This window comes from Callospermophilus lateralis, chromosome 2, assembly GCF_048772815.1.
Source record: "Callospermophilus lateralis isolate mCalLat2 chromosome 2, mCalLat2.hap1, whole genome shotgun sequence".
Taxonomy (NCBI): domain Eukaryota; kingdom Metazoa; phylum Chordata; class Mammalia; order Rodentia; family Sciuridae; genus Callospermophilus; species Callospermophilus lateralis.
Genome location: NC_135306.1, coordinates 71,717,458 through 71,736,259, shown reverse-complemented (window position 1 = coordinate 71,736,259; position 18,802 = coordinate 71,717,458). Strand labels below are relative to the sequence as shown.

General features: G+C 35.7%; 1 protein-coding gene across 2 annotated transcripts in view; it reads left to right on the top strand.

Annotated features, from left to right (window-relative positions):
* Positions 1 to 18,802, top strand: part of Aldh1a1 (aldehyde dehydrogenase 1 family member A1) — a 144,954-nt gene that overhangs the window by 77,533 nt on the left and 48,619 nt on the right. The window contains exon 4 of one of the 2 annotated variants that reach the window (XM_076846054.2): positions 17,790 to 17,869. The exons of the other annotated variant lie outside the window; for it this stretch is intronic. Within the exon in view, the coding sequence (XP_076702169.2) occupies positions 17,790 to 17,869 (80 nt within the window). The remainder of the gene's footprint in view (positions 1 to 17,789; positions 17,870 to 18,802) is intronic. 2 annotated transcript variants of the gene reach the window in all.

The window sequence follows — 18,802 nt, the reverse complement described above, 5'->3', positions numbered from 1 at the left end:
AAGAAATGTACAAGAAAAGTCTCCATATTATGAGGTCTAACTGTATACATTTCAACAAAGACTAAGTTGAACAAATAAGAAAACAAAGTAATGCATGTATTGAACAGTTTATGAATGAGAATAAAAAAGAACACTATTCATGAATAGTGTTTGGGTGACAGAAAGACAAGTTCAATTCTAGAAAATAAAAACAAAGATAAATGTGAAAAAATAAAATTGTCCATTTAAAAAAATATTACCTAGCATTAAGTTTTTCTGACTTCAGGACAAGGAATAACTCCTTGAAAATACAATAAAAGCATTTACCACAGAAGAAAAATGATATAATTGATCTTATAAAAATAAAGAACTTCTGTTCATTAAGACACCCTAAGAAGCATAAAGTTCAAGTCATAAATGGGGAAGAGTTTTATTTGTAACAGATAAATCTGACAAAGTATTATATACAAGCTATACAAGCAATTGAAAAGTTAGCAAAAGACACAAATACATACTTTACACATGAAGAAATATAAATAACCATCAAAGAAGTGATAAAAAAATTTATCACAAAAAAAACCATTTTAAATTAAAGTCACACTGAGATATGTTTCATACCAGGGTTGCCATATGCAGCTCCATGGGCTGTACACTGATCAATTCTAGGGGGCACCCTTCATATGAATATAATAAAAATAGCATCCCCTGAAGCTGGGCATTGCATTGAACCTATTTCATACCATTAAATTGGCAGAAATTCAAAAGTGTGTAATAACAAGTCTCAGTGTGATTTTGAAATAATGGAAATCTCAGTCACTGCTTATGAAGTGCAAATTGATGCAATTCCTTTGAAGAATAGTTAGTCATTTTCTTCCATTATCTACTAAGATGCAACTAAATCTTGTGGACTGTTTGATATCTAATAAGCATAGTGGAAAAACTGGAGTAGAAAGTCAAATATTCCCTATGAATTGACAAAGTCCTACAACATGTGGACATAGGTATCATTAATCTAATTTAAAAGATTTAAGAGAATGTTGAGTGGTTGAGTTTTGCTATTAGGTTCTCTGGTCATTCTATTACTCCCCCACCCCCACCGCACGGTCGAAGGATTGAACTGAAGGCCTTGTGTGCTAGGCAAGCACTCTGCCACTGAGCTAAATCCCCAAGCCCTTCTATTACCTTTTATGATTCCTGTAGTTATGACAATGTCTATATCAAGGTACCTATAAACAGACCAGATATATTTGTTGGGGTAAGACTAAGCTTCTATAAATATTGCCCAGGAATCCAGTGTCCTGATGATAAAATCAGTCCCACTCCCCTGTTAGCAAGGAAGCTTTACTCTTTGAGGTCACCTTGGCAGATTTCCTCCACATCACTGTCCTTCCATTCCCTAGGTATCAACTCTATTTGTATAGTCAGAGCTGACTTCTGGCCTCATCTAGCTTCCCACTGGTGGAGAAAGGAAAGAGATTGTGGAAAAGGTGCTGGTAGGATGTGGATTGGAACCCCGAAGAGAAAGAGTAAATATCTGGGAGTGGACACAGAGCAGTCATGGACCATCTGTGACATTGTTGCTATGGAAGATGACAGTAATAGATTTTGGTGGAAAAGTAGCAGTCCATACCTCACATGGAATAATAGTTTTCTACCTAGGGGAACAACGCCAGCCAATCCACCCTAAACAGAGATGTAAAGAATACGATTCCAAATATGGAGATGATAAAGTAACATTTTAAAGATGTGCTTAGAAGACAAGTCCATAAAAATTCTTCAGGGCTTTCTACTTTTAAACAGACTTATGAAGATGTGCAGACTTTTGACTAGAGGATGAGAGGAGGAAATGTAATATTCTTCCAGTCACTGAAACTTCTATATATTCAGTTATTCAGAATATGAAAACAAATTTGGCTGAATGACAGATTAATCTCTATCTAACATGGAAAAAAAGTACATTATCAATATGTAATTGTCACAAATTGAGAATATTAGCAAGGTGACATGGTCATGGTAAGTAAAGAGTTTTGTGAGATGAAACTTTGTATGTTAGCCAAAAAGAATCATAAAGCCCCTTGTTTTGTTAGACAGGTTATTCACAATTCTAGGAATAGAAAATGATGATAATGCTAATTAATGACTTTTAAAAATTCTTTGAGCTGGGTATGCTAATTGGAGACCCTGATTCTTACTGTAAAGTGAGCATTCTATCTGTGCCAACTTGGTTGAACAATGGTTCAGGAGACCTGGAAGTAATAAACTATTAGCTCATTATTGAACAGATACTATGTGGTCTATATAAAAACCTGATCCTTCAAGGTTTTATCCACCATGGTTTTGTATTTAGAAACAATGAGTTTATTTCCCCAATTTTATGAATTTTGCCTTTATAGGGAAAACACCAAGAGTATCTTCCTATATGCTTACTGGGGTAAAATAAGTTTTCCCTGCACATCATCGATGATAGCCCAGGTAGAGACAAACATTAACAACAAACAAACAAAAACATCCAGTACTATTAGAGTTAGTTTGGGGACTGAGTCAAATGTTAGTAGAAACTATAAAAATAGATACATAATGTTGATTTCAATTTCATGAAGCTGTGTACTCCAGTCAAATGGAGGAATGAATACTTCACAATTGGAGCAGAGTGGAATCTATGTGCATAGTGCTTCTTAAAATAATAATTAAAAAGTATATTTGGCATTAGCTTAGTGCTTCTTAGAATTTTGCTATCTGGAAGGATTGAATTGCTGAAGTAATTTCATATTTGAAAAAAAATGTATCACGGAAAATCAACTAGTTAATGTTATGTGGATTATCCAGAGTGCTTCCAGGACTTTAAACTGTTGAAGTCCATTTTCTGAGAGAAACAGTTTGGAAGAGGCAATTTGGAAGATTCCATGTTTACGAAGTTTATGATCCATGTGTTTGCAAAAGAAACTGGTCTTCATTACAGGGAATATAAGGGCAAGAAATGTGCCATTGCTTTTTTCACTAAGAAAGTGACATCCTAATAGAAGCATCTCCAAATGGTTTAAAGAGAGCCTTTGAAATGTGGGTGCAGGATAAACCATGATACCATCTCCTGAAAGAAACTATTTCCTTCATTCACACACCATTTGTTTTTGAAATGTTTTAAACTCTACATGCTAAATTGCAGTTTCATGCTCTAATGCCATAGTAGTCTGACTTCAGAGAGAAATTGTGTTCCTGACTCCCAGGATGTTGTCCTTTCCAAAACCAATCAGGATCGCTTACTAATGATTCTGGATTAATGCCTAGTTTTGTTTTAGTCTTTGAAAGAGGGACAATGGTAGGGAAATCATCTTTTGCCCTTCCTAAAATGATCACAAACAACCATAAAAAACACACAGCAATGATGCCCTTTTAGAATATTTCTGAAGCGCCATCCAAACATGCTAATCATTATTTATGTTGTCACAACATCTAAGAATTGCAACTGAAACAATAAGACACAGGAGCAAAATATTGTAAATGTTGTGAAATTCATACTTCCCCAGGGCATCCATTCCTGGGTCAGTTTGAAAATAACAAGAACTATGTTTCTCAGACTTTAATATCTGTGGTGTTGCAAGGTTTGCATCCCCACCAAAAAATTGTCCATTATTAGGGGTAGGCTTGGGTTGTCACACATGGTCACAAATGAGCTGCTCTCTGCTACCCCATTACATTTTTAAAAGAATGTATTCGCATAGGTGAAGTTTGCATGGCATAAAATTATAAAATTATGATCAAAATTAGCTATTTTAAAGTGAATAGTTCAGTGGCATTTAGCACATTTATCGAGTTCCAGATCATTTCCATCACTTCAAAATAAAACTCTTTACTCGTAAAATGGTCCTTTTCCATTCCCTCCTCCCCAGTCCCTGGCAACTACCAATTCACAGTGTGTCTCATCTGCTTCTTTTTTCTCCCTCCTTTCCTTTTAGTGAGAGTTCCTGTCAAGGCTGTTGCTGTCTATAAAATCATCAGGCAGCACCTCCCCAATGCCACTTAGAACTGAATAAAATGGTCACTGCAGATAAGGGCACTCTCTCTCTTGGTGGTCATTAAGCTGCCGACATCCCTCTGCTGCCTGGCTGCTATCTTATGTCCCTGGGTATCTGATCTCCTGGGCATTGCTGTGTCCCTACAGCTGAGCTGCCATGAGTGATCTATAGGCATCTTCAGAGAGCCAGTGAGAATGTATTTTATGAGTCCATTAATACCCCCAAGCCACTGTGGGGAGACTGTGTCTATCTCTTCTCCTATGTATTTCTAGAATATGGGGAACAGGGATAAATCAAGTATTATTCAAATTTCTCTGTGTAGGTAAAAAGGTGACTTTTCATTAATTGAGAAGTTTTTCATTAATGAATTTCTGCTTACTCTATCCCTACATTATAATCAGAGATCATGATTGGGAGAGGGCACTGGAGGATCAGAAGCCAATCTCAATAGCAATTGGCCAGTTGTGATTAGATTCAGCTCTCATCCCTGACAAACATGGCATCACCGTTTACCTGACTGCTGCTATCTTTGCTTAGAAGGTGTTATTTCATAGAGGATCTTCATGCTTTGCTTAAAAATGCACTTGATAGGCAATGTATAACTATCTCCAAGCAAGTCAAAAAATGTCTGAATACTAGTGGATTTCAGCTTGAATTTAGGCTCAAACTGGAACTCTATCTAAATGCAAGTATAAAACAGCATATTGGAGCCAGGTGCAGTGGTGCACGCCTGGGATCCCAGCGGTCTAGGAGTGAAGGAAGGAAGATTGCAAGTTCAAAGCCAGCCTCAGCAATTTAGCATGGCGCTAATCAACTCAGTGGGACCCTGTCCCTAATAAAATACAAAAAAGGGCTAGGGATGTGGCTCAGTGGTCGAGTGCCCCTGAGTTCAATGCCCGGTATTCCCAGGCTCTCTCCGCAAAAAAAAAAAAAAAAAAAAAAAAAAAAAACCTGAATATTGAAGCAATAACAAAGCTGAAATGCTTTTGTAACTTTCAACATTAAATCGACCAAGAGTGTCTATAAAAAGAAAGAGCTAAAGGGAACAAACCCAAATCAGGAAGGATGTTTTAATACATATACATCTATGCATGTAAGTAATAACTGTGAAAAAATCCATATGTAGGAACATCTTCAGATGTTGATTGCTACTCATAAGGAAAAAATTTACAAAAATATGCACAAATCAAAAATGAACATAAAATTCTAGCAGTTTTGTGAACTAATGGAGTTTTTCTTAAAAATGAGTGTACACTTTCTTTTCTGATTGATAAAATAAACTCTATTTTGCTCGGTATAGCAGGTAGATACCATGAGAATTCTCCTTCTGACATACAACTGAAAATGCAAGGTAAAAATATAAGTAGCTATCAAATGCATACTTGGCCCACTAAGAAAGGAAATATTCCAGAAGTCAAAAGAACAAAGAAGAAACTGAAAATTGGGAGATAAACAAATTGGTTTTGCCCTTGAGAATTTTCATTCTTAAGAAACAGAGGGTTGAAGAGGCAGCTCAGAAGAGTGTCTGGGTTGAGTGAAGAGACGTAGGAACTGAGATGCCATATCTTTTAAGGACATGCACTCAAAAAGGAATGCAGTAGGAAAATAAGTTTTCTGAATGACCGGATGGAGATGGAATGCAGTCATAGCTCCTTAGCCTCATCTGTGGGTGGAAGAAAATTCTTCCTTCCTTGAGATTTCATAAACACAGGCTCACACTCATTGTTAGTGGTCCAGCCCTTACACAACTGCCATTCCCCCAAATACTGATGAAAGGGACAGCAGAAAGACAAGAATAAAATTTCCTTCTTCCTCCAAAGTAACTGAGTAACAGATATACTTACACATCTTAAATTTAGTGATGATAAAGTGGTAAATTGAGAACATTTACAACAATCTCAATATGATTCCCTCTCCCATATGGAGATTTGTATAAAGTCTGTAATCCTGTTCTATTCCCCAACACATTCTTGGACGTGTTATTTAAACAAATGAGCCTTTTAAGACATTCTGACTTTGGAGCTGGTTGCTGTGTTTTATAAATTATATCATCCTCCAAATGAAATTTTATGTGTTTTGCCAAGTAATGTTATTCAAACTGATAAGTTAATTTGAGATTTCATTAGTTAGTCCAGAGGAGAACTTTAGACTTTCTTCTTTACCCATTATGTACAAAGATATAATATAACTAATAATTTTCTTGAATCCCTTAGTTATACAGTGATTTGAGACTATTTGTCTTATTTAAATAAACACAAGACAAAGACAAATAGTACATGATAATTTGTTTTGAAAGATCAAATAAGCTGTAGGGAAGTCATTGAAATTAAAATTACAATGGATGATCTAAGCAGTGAATTAAAAAGGACTGAATCAAATATAAGTAAACAAGAGTATAGATTTAAGAAACTATTTGTGATTCAGCAAAGGGAGATGAAGATATGGGAATTTTGAAATAGATTCAAGAACACAGAGGCTCAAGTGACAAGGCCCAATATATGTCTAATGTAAATAAGAGCTAAGAATTCTGAAAAAACAATGAAGATCATGAAACCCAGATCTAAATATCACAGTTATTCCCAAAATGAATAAAAATAAAACATACATGTAGACATACATAGTAAAAATTAGAATACCATGAAAAAGGCAGAGCAGAGAATATTTATAAATGACTGAGGGGAAAAAATTGATAGCATAGAATCATCATTTTACCTAAATTTTTAAATCGAGATAATTTCAGAACAAAAAAGGAGAATGTCTCAAGTTCTGGTAATGGCAGAACAAATAATCTGGACTGCAGCCTCCACTGAAGGATAACTGGAATAAGTGGACAAAAATATTGATATAACAAACCTCTTAAAGACATAAAACTTGTTAACAAGATAGTGAAGTTCTATGAAGCAAGTAGGAGCCCTGAAAAGAGATCCCAGTGTATGGTCTGCCTTTACCATGGGCATTTTAGGATTGTGGAAGGCATGATGAGTGTCTTATTTGCCGAGTTGCAGTATTAACAACCGTGCTATTCTTGGCCCAGATCTTTGCAGAGAAGTGCAGGGTAGTCCTGAGGAGAGCCTCTTGCTTTAATCCCAGGATCCTGGGGTGATTGTTTTGGAAGAGCTGAAGATGGTAAGACCTTTGCAGCAACAAATGCACATACTCTTTGGAAGATGATCACATTTTTTTGTAGGTATCTGTTTATATTAAATCCCTAACACATAATATCTAGCAAAGCCAGAGGAAAAGAAAACATGAACAGAATCCTGAAGAAACCACAAACAATATAAAGAGAAATGATTCGAATTATCAGACAAACTTTAATGGGTGAGTGTTTGACAAAAGTGAAAGAGGAGAGAAAGTGGGACCAAAAATGAATAACAAGAAGATGCTTCTTGAATTAAAATGGTCTGTGTCAAGATTTCACTGGATAGGAAGTGGACACAACTGAAGGAAAATTTGATAAATTGGCTGAGGTAGAAGAAAAATTCCATAAGGAAGCACAGAGAGATAAAGATAATAAAAATTAGAGGAGAAAGGATGAATGACTAAATGATATAGTAAATAATCTAATAAGACAAAACTGGAGTCCCAGAAAGAAGTTCTGTCTGGGAACCTTCCTAAACTTATGAATGACATAATGACTCGGGTTTAAGAAGCTCTGTGAACTTGAAGCAGGATAAATCAAAAGAATTCTAACTATAAGTAAACTCAGTAAAGCTGACTAATAATTAAAAAAAACACACACAAAGAGAAGAAGAAAACACTTAGTAAGAGCAACAACGAAAAAAGTATCAGGGAAAGGAACAACCATTAGATTGATACAACAGAAGCCAATTAAGGGAGATGGCACTGAGATGGAGCCATCAAAGTGCTAAAATAAGAGCCAAGCTGGAAGTCCTCATCCAGGAATTACCATCTTAACAGCATGCCATAGTGTATTATATTAATTAAAAATTCTTAATGAAGAATTAAGAGCGAAGGCAAAATAAATACATCTCTAGACCAAAACATCTAACATAATTCATCACCAACAAATTTTCACTAAAATAAATGAAGAAATAAATCACAACAGGGTATTTTCAGGTATAGGTAGAATTATTCTGAGTGTGAGTTTGGAGATGCAGGAATGAAGAACAACCAATATAAAGGAAAAAGAGGCCAGTATATCTAAAGAAGTATTATTGAATGATGTACAAAGCACAATCATTATAATGTCTTGCTGTATTTGAAATATCTGTTTAAAATCTGCTCAAATTTTTTGGTAATGTGTATGTATAAGTGATTTAAAAGAAACATTTAAATCAAAGTGAAAAAACAGATTTCTGCTTCCAGCCAAGATGAAATAAAGAAGACTAGCTTGCCTTCCAGCCTGTTTAGTCTTCAGTTATAATAGAAAAATACTTGAGAAAATACATTGAAAAATTGGAGCTCATGTTTATAACACTCATGTTCGTGGACAGTTGGGTCCATTGCTGTGGTGATACAGTACATCATGGTGGAAGTCATGATAGAGGATGCTGCTCACTTGATAGTGGTGGGAGGTGAAAGAGAGACAGGAAGAGAAAGAGAAGAGAATCCCTCCATCCTCTTTGAAGGCATGCCCCCAAGGACCTAAAACCTTCCACTAGGTTTCGCTTCTCAAATTTTCTACCACTTCCCAATTGTGCCAAGCCAGGGGCTAAGCTTTCAATACAGGAGCCTTTAAAAGACATTTCAGATACATACTCGATTAAGACTGTAACAACCAATTCTAAACAAATTCCTCCAGAATCCTGAAAAGAAGGATACTTCAAAATCATTATGTGAATCCAAAATTATTCTTATTTTTAAAAATTTGGACAAAGACATCACAGGAAAAGAAACTACAGACTATTATCCTTCTTAAACAAGATGCAAAAATTATTAACAAACAATCAAATTCAAAAAGTCTCTAAAAAGGATACAACTTTATGACTAAGTGTAATTTATTCCAGAAATGGAAGGTTGTCTTAACTTTTGAAAATCAATTAATATAATTCTCTGTATGATTACCTCAATACTCAAAGCAGAATCATTTGGTAAACTTCATTATCTATCTCTGGATTTCAAAGGCTTTACCTGTTAAATGGGATTCAAGAAAAATCTATGACCAATGTTACAAAATAGTGAAAGGTTGAAGCCTTTTTCCTATGTTCAGAAATAAGACAAAGATGTTCACCTGTACAGCAGTTCTACCTGGGAGCATGCATATCCAGAGGGAGACACGTGTACTCCCACATCCACTGCAGACTATTCATAATAACTAAGATATGGAAACAGCCTAAGTCTGTCTATGACTGCATAAAACATTTGGGGGTAGATATACCTTGGAATATTAATCAGTCTTTTAGGAGAAGGTAATTCTGTCATTTGTGACTACACTGATAAATCTGAAAGACATTAGGCAAAGTTCAACAGCCAAAGAAGGACAAATAGCATATGATCTCATTCTTATGTGGAATATAAAAACACATTCAACTCCTAAATCAGAGAGAGAATGTTGGTTGCTAGAGGTTGGGTATTTGGAGAAGTGGTGATATTTGAGTAGAGAGTATGGAGATTCACTTAGGCAGCATGAATAAGTTCTGGAGCGCTAATGTACAGCATGGTGACTGCAGTTAATAGTATTGTATCTATACTTAAAATTAGCTAAGAAAGTAGATTTTTAAATATTATCAACACAAAAGACAAATGAAATGGAGCCAAAATGGAAAACATAATACCCAGTAATATCAATATAAGCTCAAACACTTAAATAAATACCCATCAACAATGAGACATATATTGGGAAGGATTTAAACGAATTTTAATGGGTGCTAAGGAAAATTTTAATAGATTAGCTGAGGAAAAGAGTAAAAGTGTTAAATTTAGATTTTGATAAGTGAAAAGATGCATGTAAGTTCTAAACTAATTCACTGAAGTAATAGTAAGGACGACATATAATTCTTAAACTAAAAGACCAAAGAATTAAAAAGCATAACAATGTGAGATGGTGGATATGTTAATTACTTTCATTGTAGTAATTTCACAAGGCATATGTATATCAAAATATATGCAATTTTGTTTGTCAATTATTCCTCAATAAAGTTGAAAAAAGACAAGACAAAAATCAATTATATCACTTAGACTAAATATAAAAGTAAAAAAATTATTGAGAAAAATTAAAGAAGAAACAAATTATATATGTCATGTTCATACAAAATATATACAAAACAGGAATACTGCTATAAGCTACATATATTAAATTTCTAACCAATATAGAAATTCAGAAATGCACACCAAAATAACTAATGAATCAAGGAAGAAATATCAATCAAATTTAGAAAGCATTTTGAATTGAGTGAAAATTCATATATTATATCTCAATCTATAGGTGCTGGTAAAGACATGCCCAGAGTTTCAAACGAAATGATGGAAGACTGAAAACCTAAATATCTAAGACTATAAAAGTTGGAGAAGGAAAAGCAAACTAAGCTAAAAAAGTAGAATAAAGGGGTTGGGGTTGTAGCTCAGTGGTAAAGTGCCCTGGGTTTGATCCTCAGCACCACATAAAAATAAATAAATAGAAATAAAGATATTGTGTATAATATATATATACACATATAAAATGGAAAAAAGAAAATTACAACAGAAATTAATGAAAATAAAGAAATGAACAAATCACAGTAGAGAGGACCAACAAAGCCAAAAGTTCTCTAAAAATCTAACAAAATAAAGGGGTCCTGACAAATATGATCAGAATGTAAACTTCTAACAGATTCTCAAATAAAAGAAATTAAACCCAGAAGGAAGGGCAGGAAACAAAGAGTAAATAATAGGCAAAGATATTTCTACAAGATTGGTGACATAAAATAGAAATTCACTGAATAAAATAAGGACACAATTTGGGTTTGTCAATCAAGGTGGAGCAAAAATTTGTAACAGACAAATATCACATGAATCACCCAGAGGGCTTGCAGGTGGCTGGACGTCACCCTGGAGTTTCTGATTCAATAGGTCTGAGATGGAGCCTGAGACTGCATTTCTAAAAGGTTTCCAGGTGAGGTGGATATTGCTCCAACGTTGAGAACCTCAGTTGGTTGCACCACAAGGAAATGGAACCCAACTCCACTTTAGTGGTTGCAACAGCTGGCTGCATACTGGGATTTCCGGAGAAGGTTTAGATTCATGCCCACACCTGCCTCACACCGCACCTACTAAATCAGAATCTGTTTTGTTTTATTTTTAATTCCCTGGATGATTCAAAAGGACAAACAGGCAAAAACCACTGTTCAGGTTTTATAAATGCTTCTAATACTTCAACAAAACAAATATGCACTCTCAAGTTTGCAAACCCAGCTTTCTGAGGAGGTATAATATTTAGTTTAGGGACCCAACAAGCCTGGGAAAGAACTGTATACCTTGATCATAGATACAGGTACGCAAGCAAAACTTTAAAATGTGTGAAAAAAATTCAAGCAAGCGAATGGAAGCCAAAATTTTGAGATTGTCCAAATTGTTTAATAATTGAAAAATGATATTCCACAAATATCATTATTGTATTTTATTTTTGTAACAAATACATATAAAATAAATATTCATTTACACTGCTAATGAAACTGAAAGATTTTCAAGATGTAAAGCACCTGAGGAGTTCTCCAATCCAAGGTACAGATAGGAAACTTACCTTTATTTGAACATAATATTTAGATGTTAACAATGAACCTGACTATGTAGAATAATAGGAACATGGTCAATGACAGAATGATCATTTGGCATCTCTGAACTTAAAGTTTCATTGAATAGCATTTTAGTTTCCCAAGGTTGCTATAACAATTGCTATAAATGTAGAAGTTTAAACAAACAACATTCTCTTATAATTTTGGAGACCAGAGATGGAAATTGGCTTCATTGGCTGATATCAGAGGAGGGAAAGACCTGCTACCTCCAGAGGCTATAAGTAGGGGAGAATCCATTTTCTTGCCTTTTCCAGTTTATAAAGTGTGATTCTTTGCATTCCTTGGCTCCTAGCCCCATCTGCCAGACTCAAAGACAGCCACATAGCATCTTGTTGGTCACATTGCCTTCTATTTCAGTAGACAAATGCCCTTTGCCTCCCTGTTATTAAAACACATATAATTGCATACACAGCCACCTTGAATGTCCATGAAAATCATATCAAGATTTGTACTTAAATCACATCTGCACACTTTCCTTTTTCATATAAAATTTATTTTCCAGGGATGTCTTTGGGGCCTTTATTCATCATTGAACAGTTCTATAAAATTTAACCAGGGTAATTACACCATTCCTTATCCAACTGCACTTGCTTGTAGTTCCCTGCTTTTAGCTGACTTTAAAAATCAATAATTTTGGAGGTCACACTGCTAGCTTTGTTATAGATGACATCTCTGGTATGTAAGTCATGATATAAGAGTTGCCTAAGTTTTTTTTGAGGGACTTGAAGGCAACTTTTGTTGAAACCACTGACTTTCTTGGACCTGCACAAGTGTGTGACAGATGACCTTTTGAAGTCAGGAGGAGGAAAACTCCATACCAGATTATGCTAATGATGCCATTTCCTCAACATGCATCTTATAAAGACTCAAAGTTTGGTTACACATGTACTGATTACTTCATCTTCGATTACCTATACCCATACCTTAAATTACCTGCCCCTTTTTTTCCATAAACAGCCCTAAATCCTGTTCTTGGTGAGATGAATTTGAGGCTTGGGTCTACCCCTCCTCACCTGGCTGCCCTGCGAATAAACTTTTTTCTCTTGAAAAACTTTCTGTATCAGTGATTGGCATACTGTGTGGTAGGCAAAATGGCCTCATTCAGTAATACATTTAGCTTTCCAAAGGATAAGGTTGGGGTCAAAGTCAAGTTGCAGACTTTGGTCAGATACAAAGTGAGAAACACAACCTCTTGGCATCCATATACACAACATATGAGTTTGTAAACTGCTTGTAATTAACAAAATAATACAAGGATGGAGATACAGATCAGTGGTACAACACTTGCCTAGTGTGTGAATGTGTGTGAGTCTATACACAAACACACAACACACACATATACACACACTAAGATATATGTTAATATATTAAAGTGTTTTTAATATACATATATATAACTATTGAGTTTTGCACTTAATGATCTTGCAATTTTCTATAGACAGCATATTTCATTCAAAAGAAATTTTAAATAAACAAAAAATGAATAAAAAGCAAAAATCATTATAATTGCCACTCATGTCTGTGAATGCTCCATGTAGGGAACAATAGTTAAATCTCTTTGCTCTAGAAGCTGGCTATTCATTTGAACTACTATTTGAATTACATAATTAAATTAGTGTTCTTTATTGATTTATTGGGGTAAAGGGGAGCTTTTTATGAAAACCACTGAATGCAAACATTCAATGGTCAAATTGATAAATACGTTGCATAATCTGTGCACAAGACAACTGTAAAAAAATGAGAAAATTACTAAAATCTTAAAATAGTCTACATTCAAATCGCCACATTCATGTTTTTAGTGTCTTTAATCTCTCCTTCTGCTTTAAGGAAACAAAGAGAAAACTGCAGAAAAAAAAAACACTAATTGCTATTTATGCAAGGTTATCTCAAATTCTGAGCATACCCTGTTTCAAGAGATAGCCTTGGTTTATAAGGTTTAGCAAAACCTACTTAAACTAAAACAATCATTGTATGGAAGATTTAATCTGCTATTTCTTTTAGAGACTTTATTAATCTGTGAGTGTTCTGATTATATAAGGTAAAAGGCATCTACCCTCAGTAACATGGGATGAAGAGAAAAACAATGATAGGATATCTGAGGAGCAGAAGAAATCAGAGGTGAGAAAATTTTTCTAAGTAGAGAAGAACGGCAGATGAACAGGAGCCCACCAACCCATATGTTCACTTACTCAAATTCCTTTTTTTAACATCAACTTGCCAGTCAAGCAGATTTTCTCACCACAAACAAGGTCTACTTTTTCAAAAATATTAAAACCCAAGAGTCAGTATTAAAACCCAAATAGGACTAAGAACAATGTGATATTTGATAAAATCATAGTCATCAAATAATATAGGGATAGATCTATTGTCAAATTAACCAAAGGCTGACCCATCCACCCATGCTTAAGGTAAGGAGCCCAGGAATGGGGTACATGGCTAAGCAAGAGAAAGTCAGCTTCAATCTAGGATTTTGAAATTCAAAAATGCAAAGAAGCTGTCTTAGTCCTTTCAGGCTGCTATAACAAAAATATCCAGAGACTAGATGGCTTAGGAACAGCAGAAATTTATTTCTCACAGTTCTGGGGGCTAGAAGCCCAACATCAGAGCGCCAGCAGGGTCAGGTTCTGTGAGGGCCTCCTTGGGTTGCACTTCTTGTGTCTTCACGTGGCAAAAATTGGCAGGAGACTTTTCTAGGGCCTCTTCTAAAAGGTTGCTAATTCCATTCATGAGGGCTTTACCTCATGACTTAATTACATCCCAAAGGCCCCACTTCCTAATACCATCATCGTAGATTTCAGCATATGCATCTTGTGGAAATGCAAACAGTCAGTCCATTGCAGAAGGTATTTTTGTTTTACCATCCACTTAAGGTTTGTCAACATATTTGCATTTTCAAAAATTTTGGTTACTCAAGTGGATAGGAGATTAGGATCCTTCCATCTTGTCAGTGTCTGAGGTCTGAAAGGAGTTCAGGAGAGGCTTCCTGTAAATGAGAGAGTAGTTTCAGTGGTTTCATTGGGAAGTCATGGTCTTTTTGTTTTTGTTTTTGTTTTTGGTATAATAACAGCATTCACAAACAATTGGAAAAAGTCCCATGCAAAAGATGAATAAACTATTACCCTATATTACTTATTTATTTGTGTGTGTGTGTGTGTGTGTGTGTGTGTGTGTGTGTGTGAGAGAGAGAGAGAGAGAGAGAGAATTAGCTTGTCCCTATGAAAGAAAAGATTAATGTCCTTTGTCGAGAATGCCAAGTTGAAGTACCAACCCCTCTCTACCTAGCACACAATAAAATACAAAGCCCTGGGTCCAGCCTTAAAATGTGCCTCTGTGGCCACTTTGTTCTCACCAAAGCCATTTTTCCCTCTATAAGGAAAGGAAAGAGAAGAAAAAATCTTTCACCCGTATAAACATTCCCAGGAATATACTCTTCTACAAAATAAGCTCTGGTATTCCATAAGACAGAAAAAACAGATCTCAGACAAAATTGAAGTTTGTGAGCAGGAAAGATCTGCTCTTCAAGTGAGTTTAAGGTTGAAGAATGTCTGATGAATAAATGATACTTAGTAAATACGTGTTGAAATTAAGTGGGCAGGTATGGTAACCTGTCTCCAAAGCTGGGGCTTCTACCTCCCTTCAGGAACTTCTGACTTAGACCTTTCTTATGTAACTACCCAATCAAGTACAATCAAGGATGTGCTCATCCAAAGAATGAGATGACACGCCAAGTGTGTCATGAAGCTCTGTGCTTTCACTGCCTGGACATCAAATAAACCAGTGTTTGAATCCACAAACAACTCTGAACTGGGAGCAGAAGAAAGTGGCAAAACACAGCTGTTTGGGCTTGGCGGAGTACCACTCTGCATATTATGTAACAGCTGTTGTGTAATTGTGCATTTAATTCAAAACACATTTATGAAAGACAAAACAATTCAACTTAAAAAAATGGGTGGGGAGGGGAATTGAGAGAAATGTTGAAAAGAACACAGAAATTTCTATGTGGTCTTTAAGCAAGATGGGCAAGGTAGACAATGATTTCAGAATGGTATTGCCTTAGAATCTAGGGATTAGCTGATTCCCCAAACTGTTCCATCTCTTGTTTTTAAAAATAAAATTTATTAAAAACACCTACACTTATGACCTATTATCTATAGTGTCTTTTGAGCCAAGTAAGTTACAATAGAAAATGGCCCAAAGAGCTGAAAATACTTCTTTACAGAAGTTTGTCTTAGATGAATAAAGACTAGGTGTCTAAGAGGGTGACATTCACCTGGAGAACCAAATCAGCTCATTCTGGAACCTCTCTGGGAGCCCTCTTACAGAGAAGAGGGGAGGGAGAAGAAATACCATATTTCACTGCAAGATTGTCACATTTTATGCTAATTTTTAAAAATTTCTTTGCCAAAAAAGTAGATGATGACCATTGTGTGAAGCTTTTGAAAAACTTATGCTGATGTTACTTTAAAAATTATTTATCACTAAACTGTCTTTTGTACAAGATTCTGATGCCTGGAATACTCGTGAACATAGGTTAATATGGTGGTGACGATTATTCGGTGAAATACGGTAGAAATAAGAGCTCTAGTTTTGGAGTCAGACTGGCTTGAAACGAAATTTTGTCCTGTACTTATTATATCTGTGGCCATAATCAAGGTAATTATCCTCCCTCTGTCTGTAAAATGGGGATACCAAATGAGGATGGAGAGAAACTAAGGCTCCAGGTTTGGAAAAACTATTTAATAAATTAATTTCCTTATCTAAATCTCATATTCAGGGGAGTAGGCAATTTCACTAGAAAGAAATGGTTGTTATAAATTCTTAATAATCAGAGTATCCAAAGAATTTTATCTTGTTCTTATTTTAACTTTTTTCTGAAGCTTCAGTACAATAAAGCATTGTACTTAAAATGGGAGTCCTGCAGTTAAAAATTGTACTTTTTGAAAGTTCCCAGCTTGAAACATTAAGAACTTAAACTATTCGGGAGTACTGCGTAAATTCTTTCTTTATCAATTGCATGTAGCAATGATTGGTTGATATAAACACCTAAAACCAGAGGTTACCTTAGTTTCATTATTTATTTATTTATTCATTCATTTACTTTTGTGGTACTGGGGATTGAACGAGGGGTGCTGTACCACTAAGCTACATTCACAGCACCACCTCTCATCCCCATTTTTAAAAAATTTTGAGGCAGGTCTTTGTAAGTTGTTCAAACTGCCCTTGGACTTGTGGTCCTTCTTACTCAGCTTCCCGAGTGGCTGGGACTACAGACCTGTATTGTCAACTCGGGTCACTTAAGTTTTACATGAAGTTTTGCAGATGGTACCACTATATTGCTAATTGTGGTGGTTGTCTATGACAGTGTCCTCTGAATTCCCTAAAGGTCCTGCTGACTTTTCTGAAATTACAGAAATTCTGAGATCTACTTACCCTCCTATGAGACACTGGAAATATATCTGATTGATTTTTCTTTTAAAAGTCAGGTTAGGGTAGGGTCTAGACAGAGGCTTTTCTTTCCCCAACAGCACCCTGATTTCTGGGAGATGGGGTGTTGACAGCCTTGTCCAGAAGGTACCTGGCTAGGGTCCTCTTCTTCCCAGCTTCTCCTGAGAACAAGTGCCCTTTTAGAGACATTTTTTCAATTTGAGAATTCTCAAATTCTCTGATTCCCAGTCTGTCAGAGAACGGAAAGTTACATAGTAGCATAAAAAGCACCAAAAGCCAAAAAAAATAATAACTGGCTTTAGTGGCCAGAGCAGCTGCACCGCAAACCCTTATCACAGGTTTCGGCTTTGTAAATTAATTCATCTGCAAATAGTGCACTGTCTCCAGATGCAACTTTGGTGCTGGACTGCTGGTTTCTTAAGGATTTAAGTCTAAAGTCCAAGGCTTCCTGCCCTAGGTGTTACAAATAAGTAGTGTCCTTTCTTTTTTGCTCCCAGTCTGTTCATCCAATCGTATCCCAATATGCAAATAAACCTTAGCCCCGTGCAGATAAAAAGGAACAAATAAAGCCAAGTGCTCTATCAGAACCAAATTGCTGAGCCTGTCACCTGTGTTCCAGGAGCCGAACCAGAAATGTTGTCCTCAGCAGTGCCAGAGTTACCAGTCCCACTCACCAATTTGAAGATTCAGTATACTAAGGTTAGTACGACTTGTGTGTACTGCTTTGCCTCGGGTCTGTAAAAAGTACATGTATTTAAAGCATAAAAGGTCAATTTAAGTAAACTTATGTTCAAGAGCCTTTTGCAAATACAAGAATAAAAGGCTTGCCAAATGAAGGTCTGGGTTTAGTGCCCTGATCAAATGGTGGATTCTAAATCAGATCGGACAACTTTTCAAAATTTCATTTCTTAAAATCTTTCCAAGTGAAAGAAATTCTCTGTTGTGTGAAAGGTTCTTGCACCAGAATTCAGTGGACTTTAGTAAGCAGTTCTATTAACTTTAGGACAGCTGGCATGTGTAATAAAAAAGGCAAATATTCACTAAAGGAATTTACTAGAAGGAGTCAAACAAGTGGGAAATATATTTTTAAAGAAGAAACACAGCATGCTCTAATAATATAACTTTTCTATATGTTTAATAAAATGAGTGTTAAATCAGAGAACTTAATTCTGATAATTGGCTGAAAGCTGTTTCAAAAACCTTCAAATGGACTTGTATTATTTTGCATATTTGGGGAAAGAAAGCATGCTTATTTATTTCTCCAACCAAGTTTGTTGTTATTGGAGCAGATGTGTCATTGTTAACTGATAAATATTTAGAGAAACAAGAGCAGGAGCCAGACCCAGACTTCAAAATCCACAGCCACAGAGAACTGGGAAATGGATCCTGCTGAAGTTGTTCTGAGAGTAACTCTGAACTTTGCCTATTTCACAGTTACAAGCCAGCTTCCCTGTCAGATCCTAGGCCTCCAAACAAAGAAACAAACAAACAAAGCAGTCTAACCAAAATCACTTAGAGTTAGCTTTATGGTCTGATGCAGAAAGTCAGGTACGAAACGAACTATTGCAACTCAGAGGATTGCTTTGTGAATTAACCAGCAAAAAACCAAAAGCCTTAAACCTGATGGAGCCC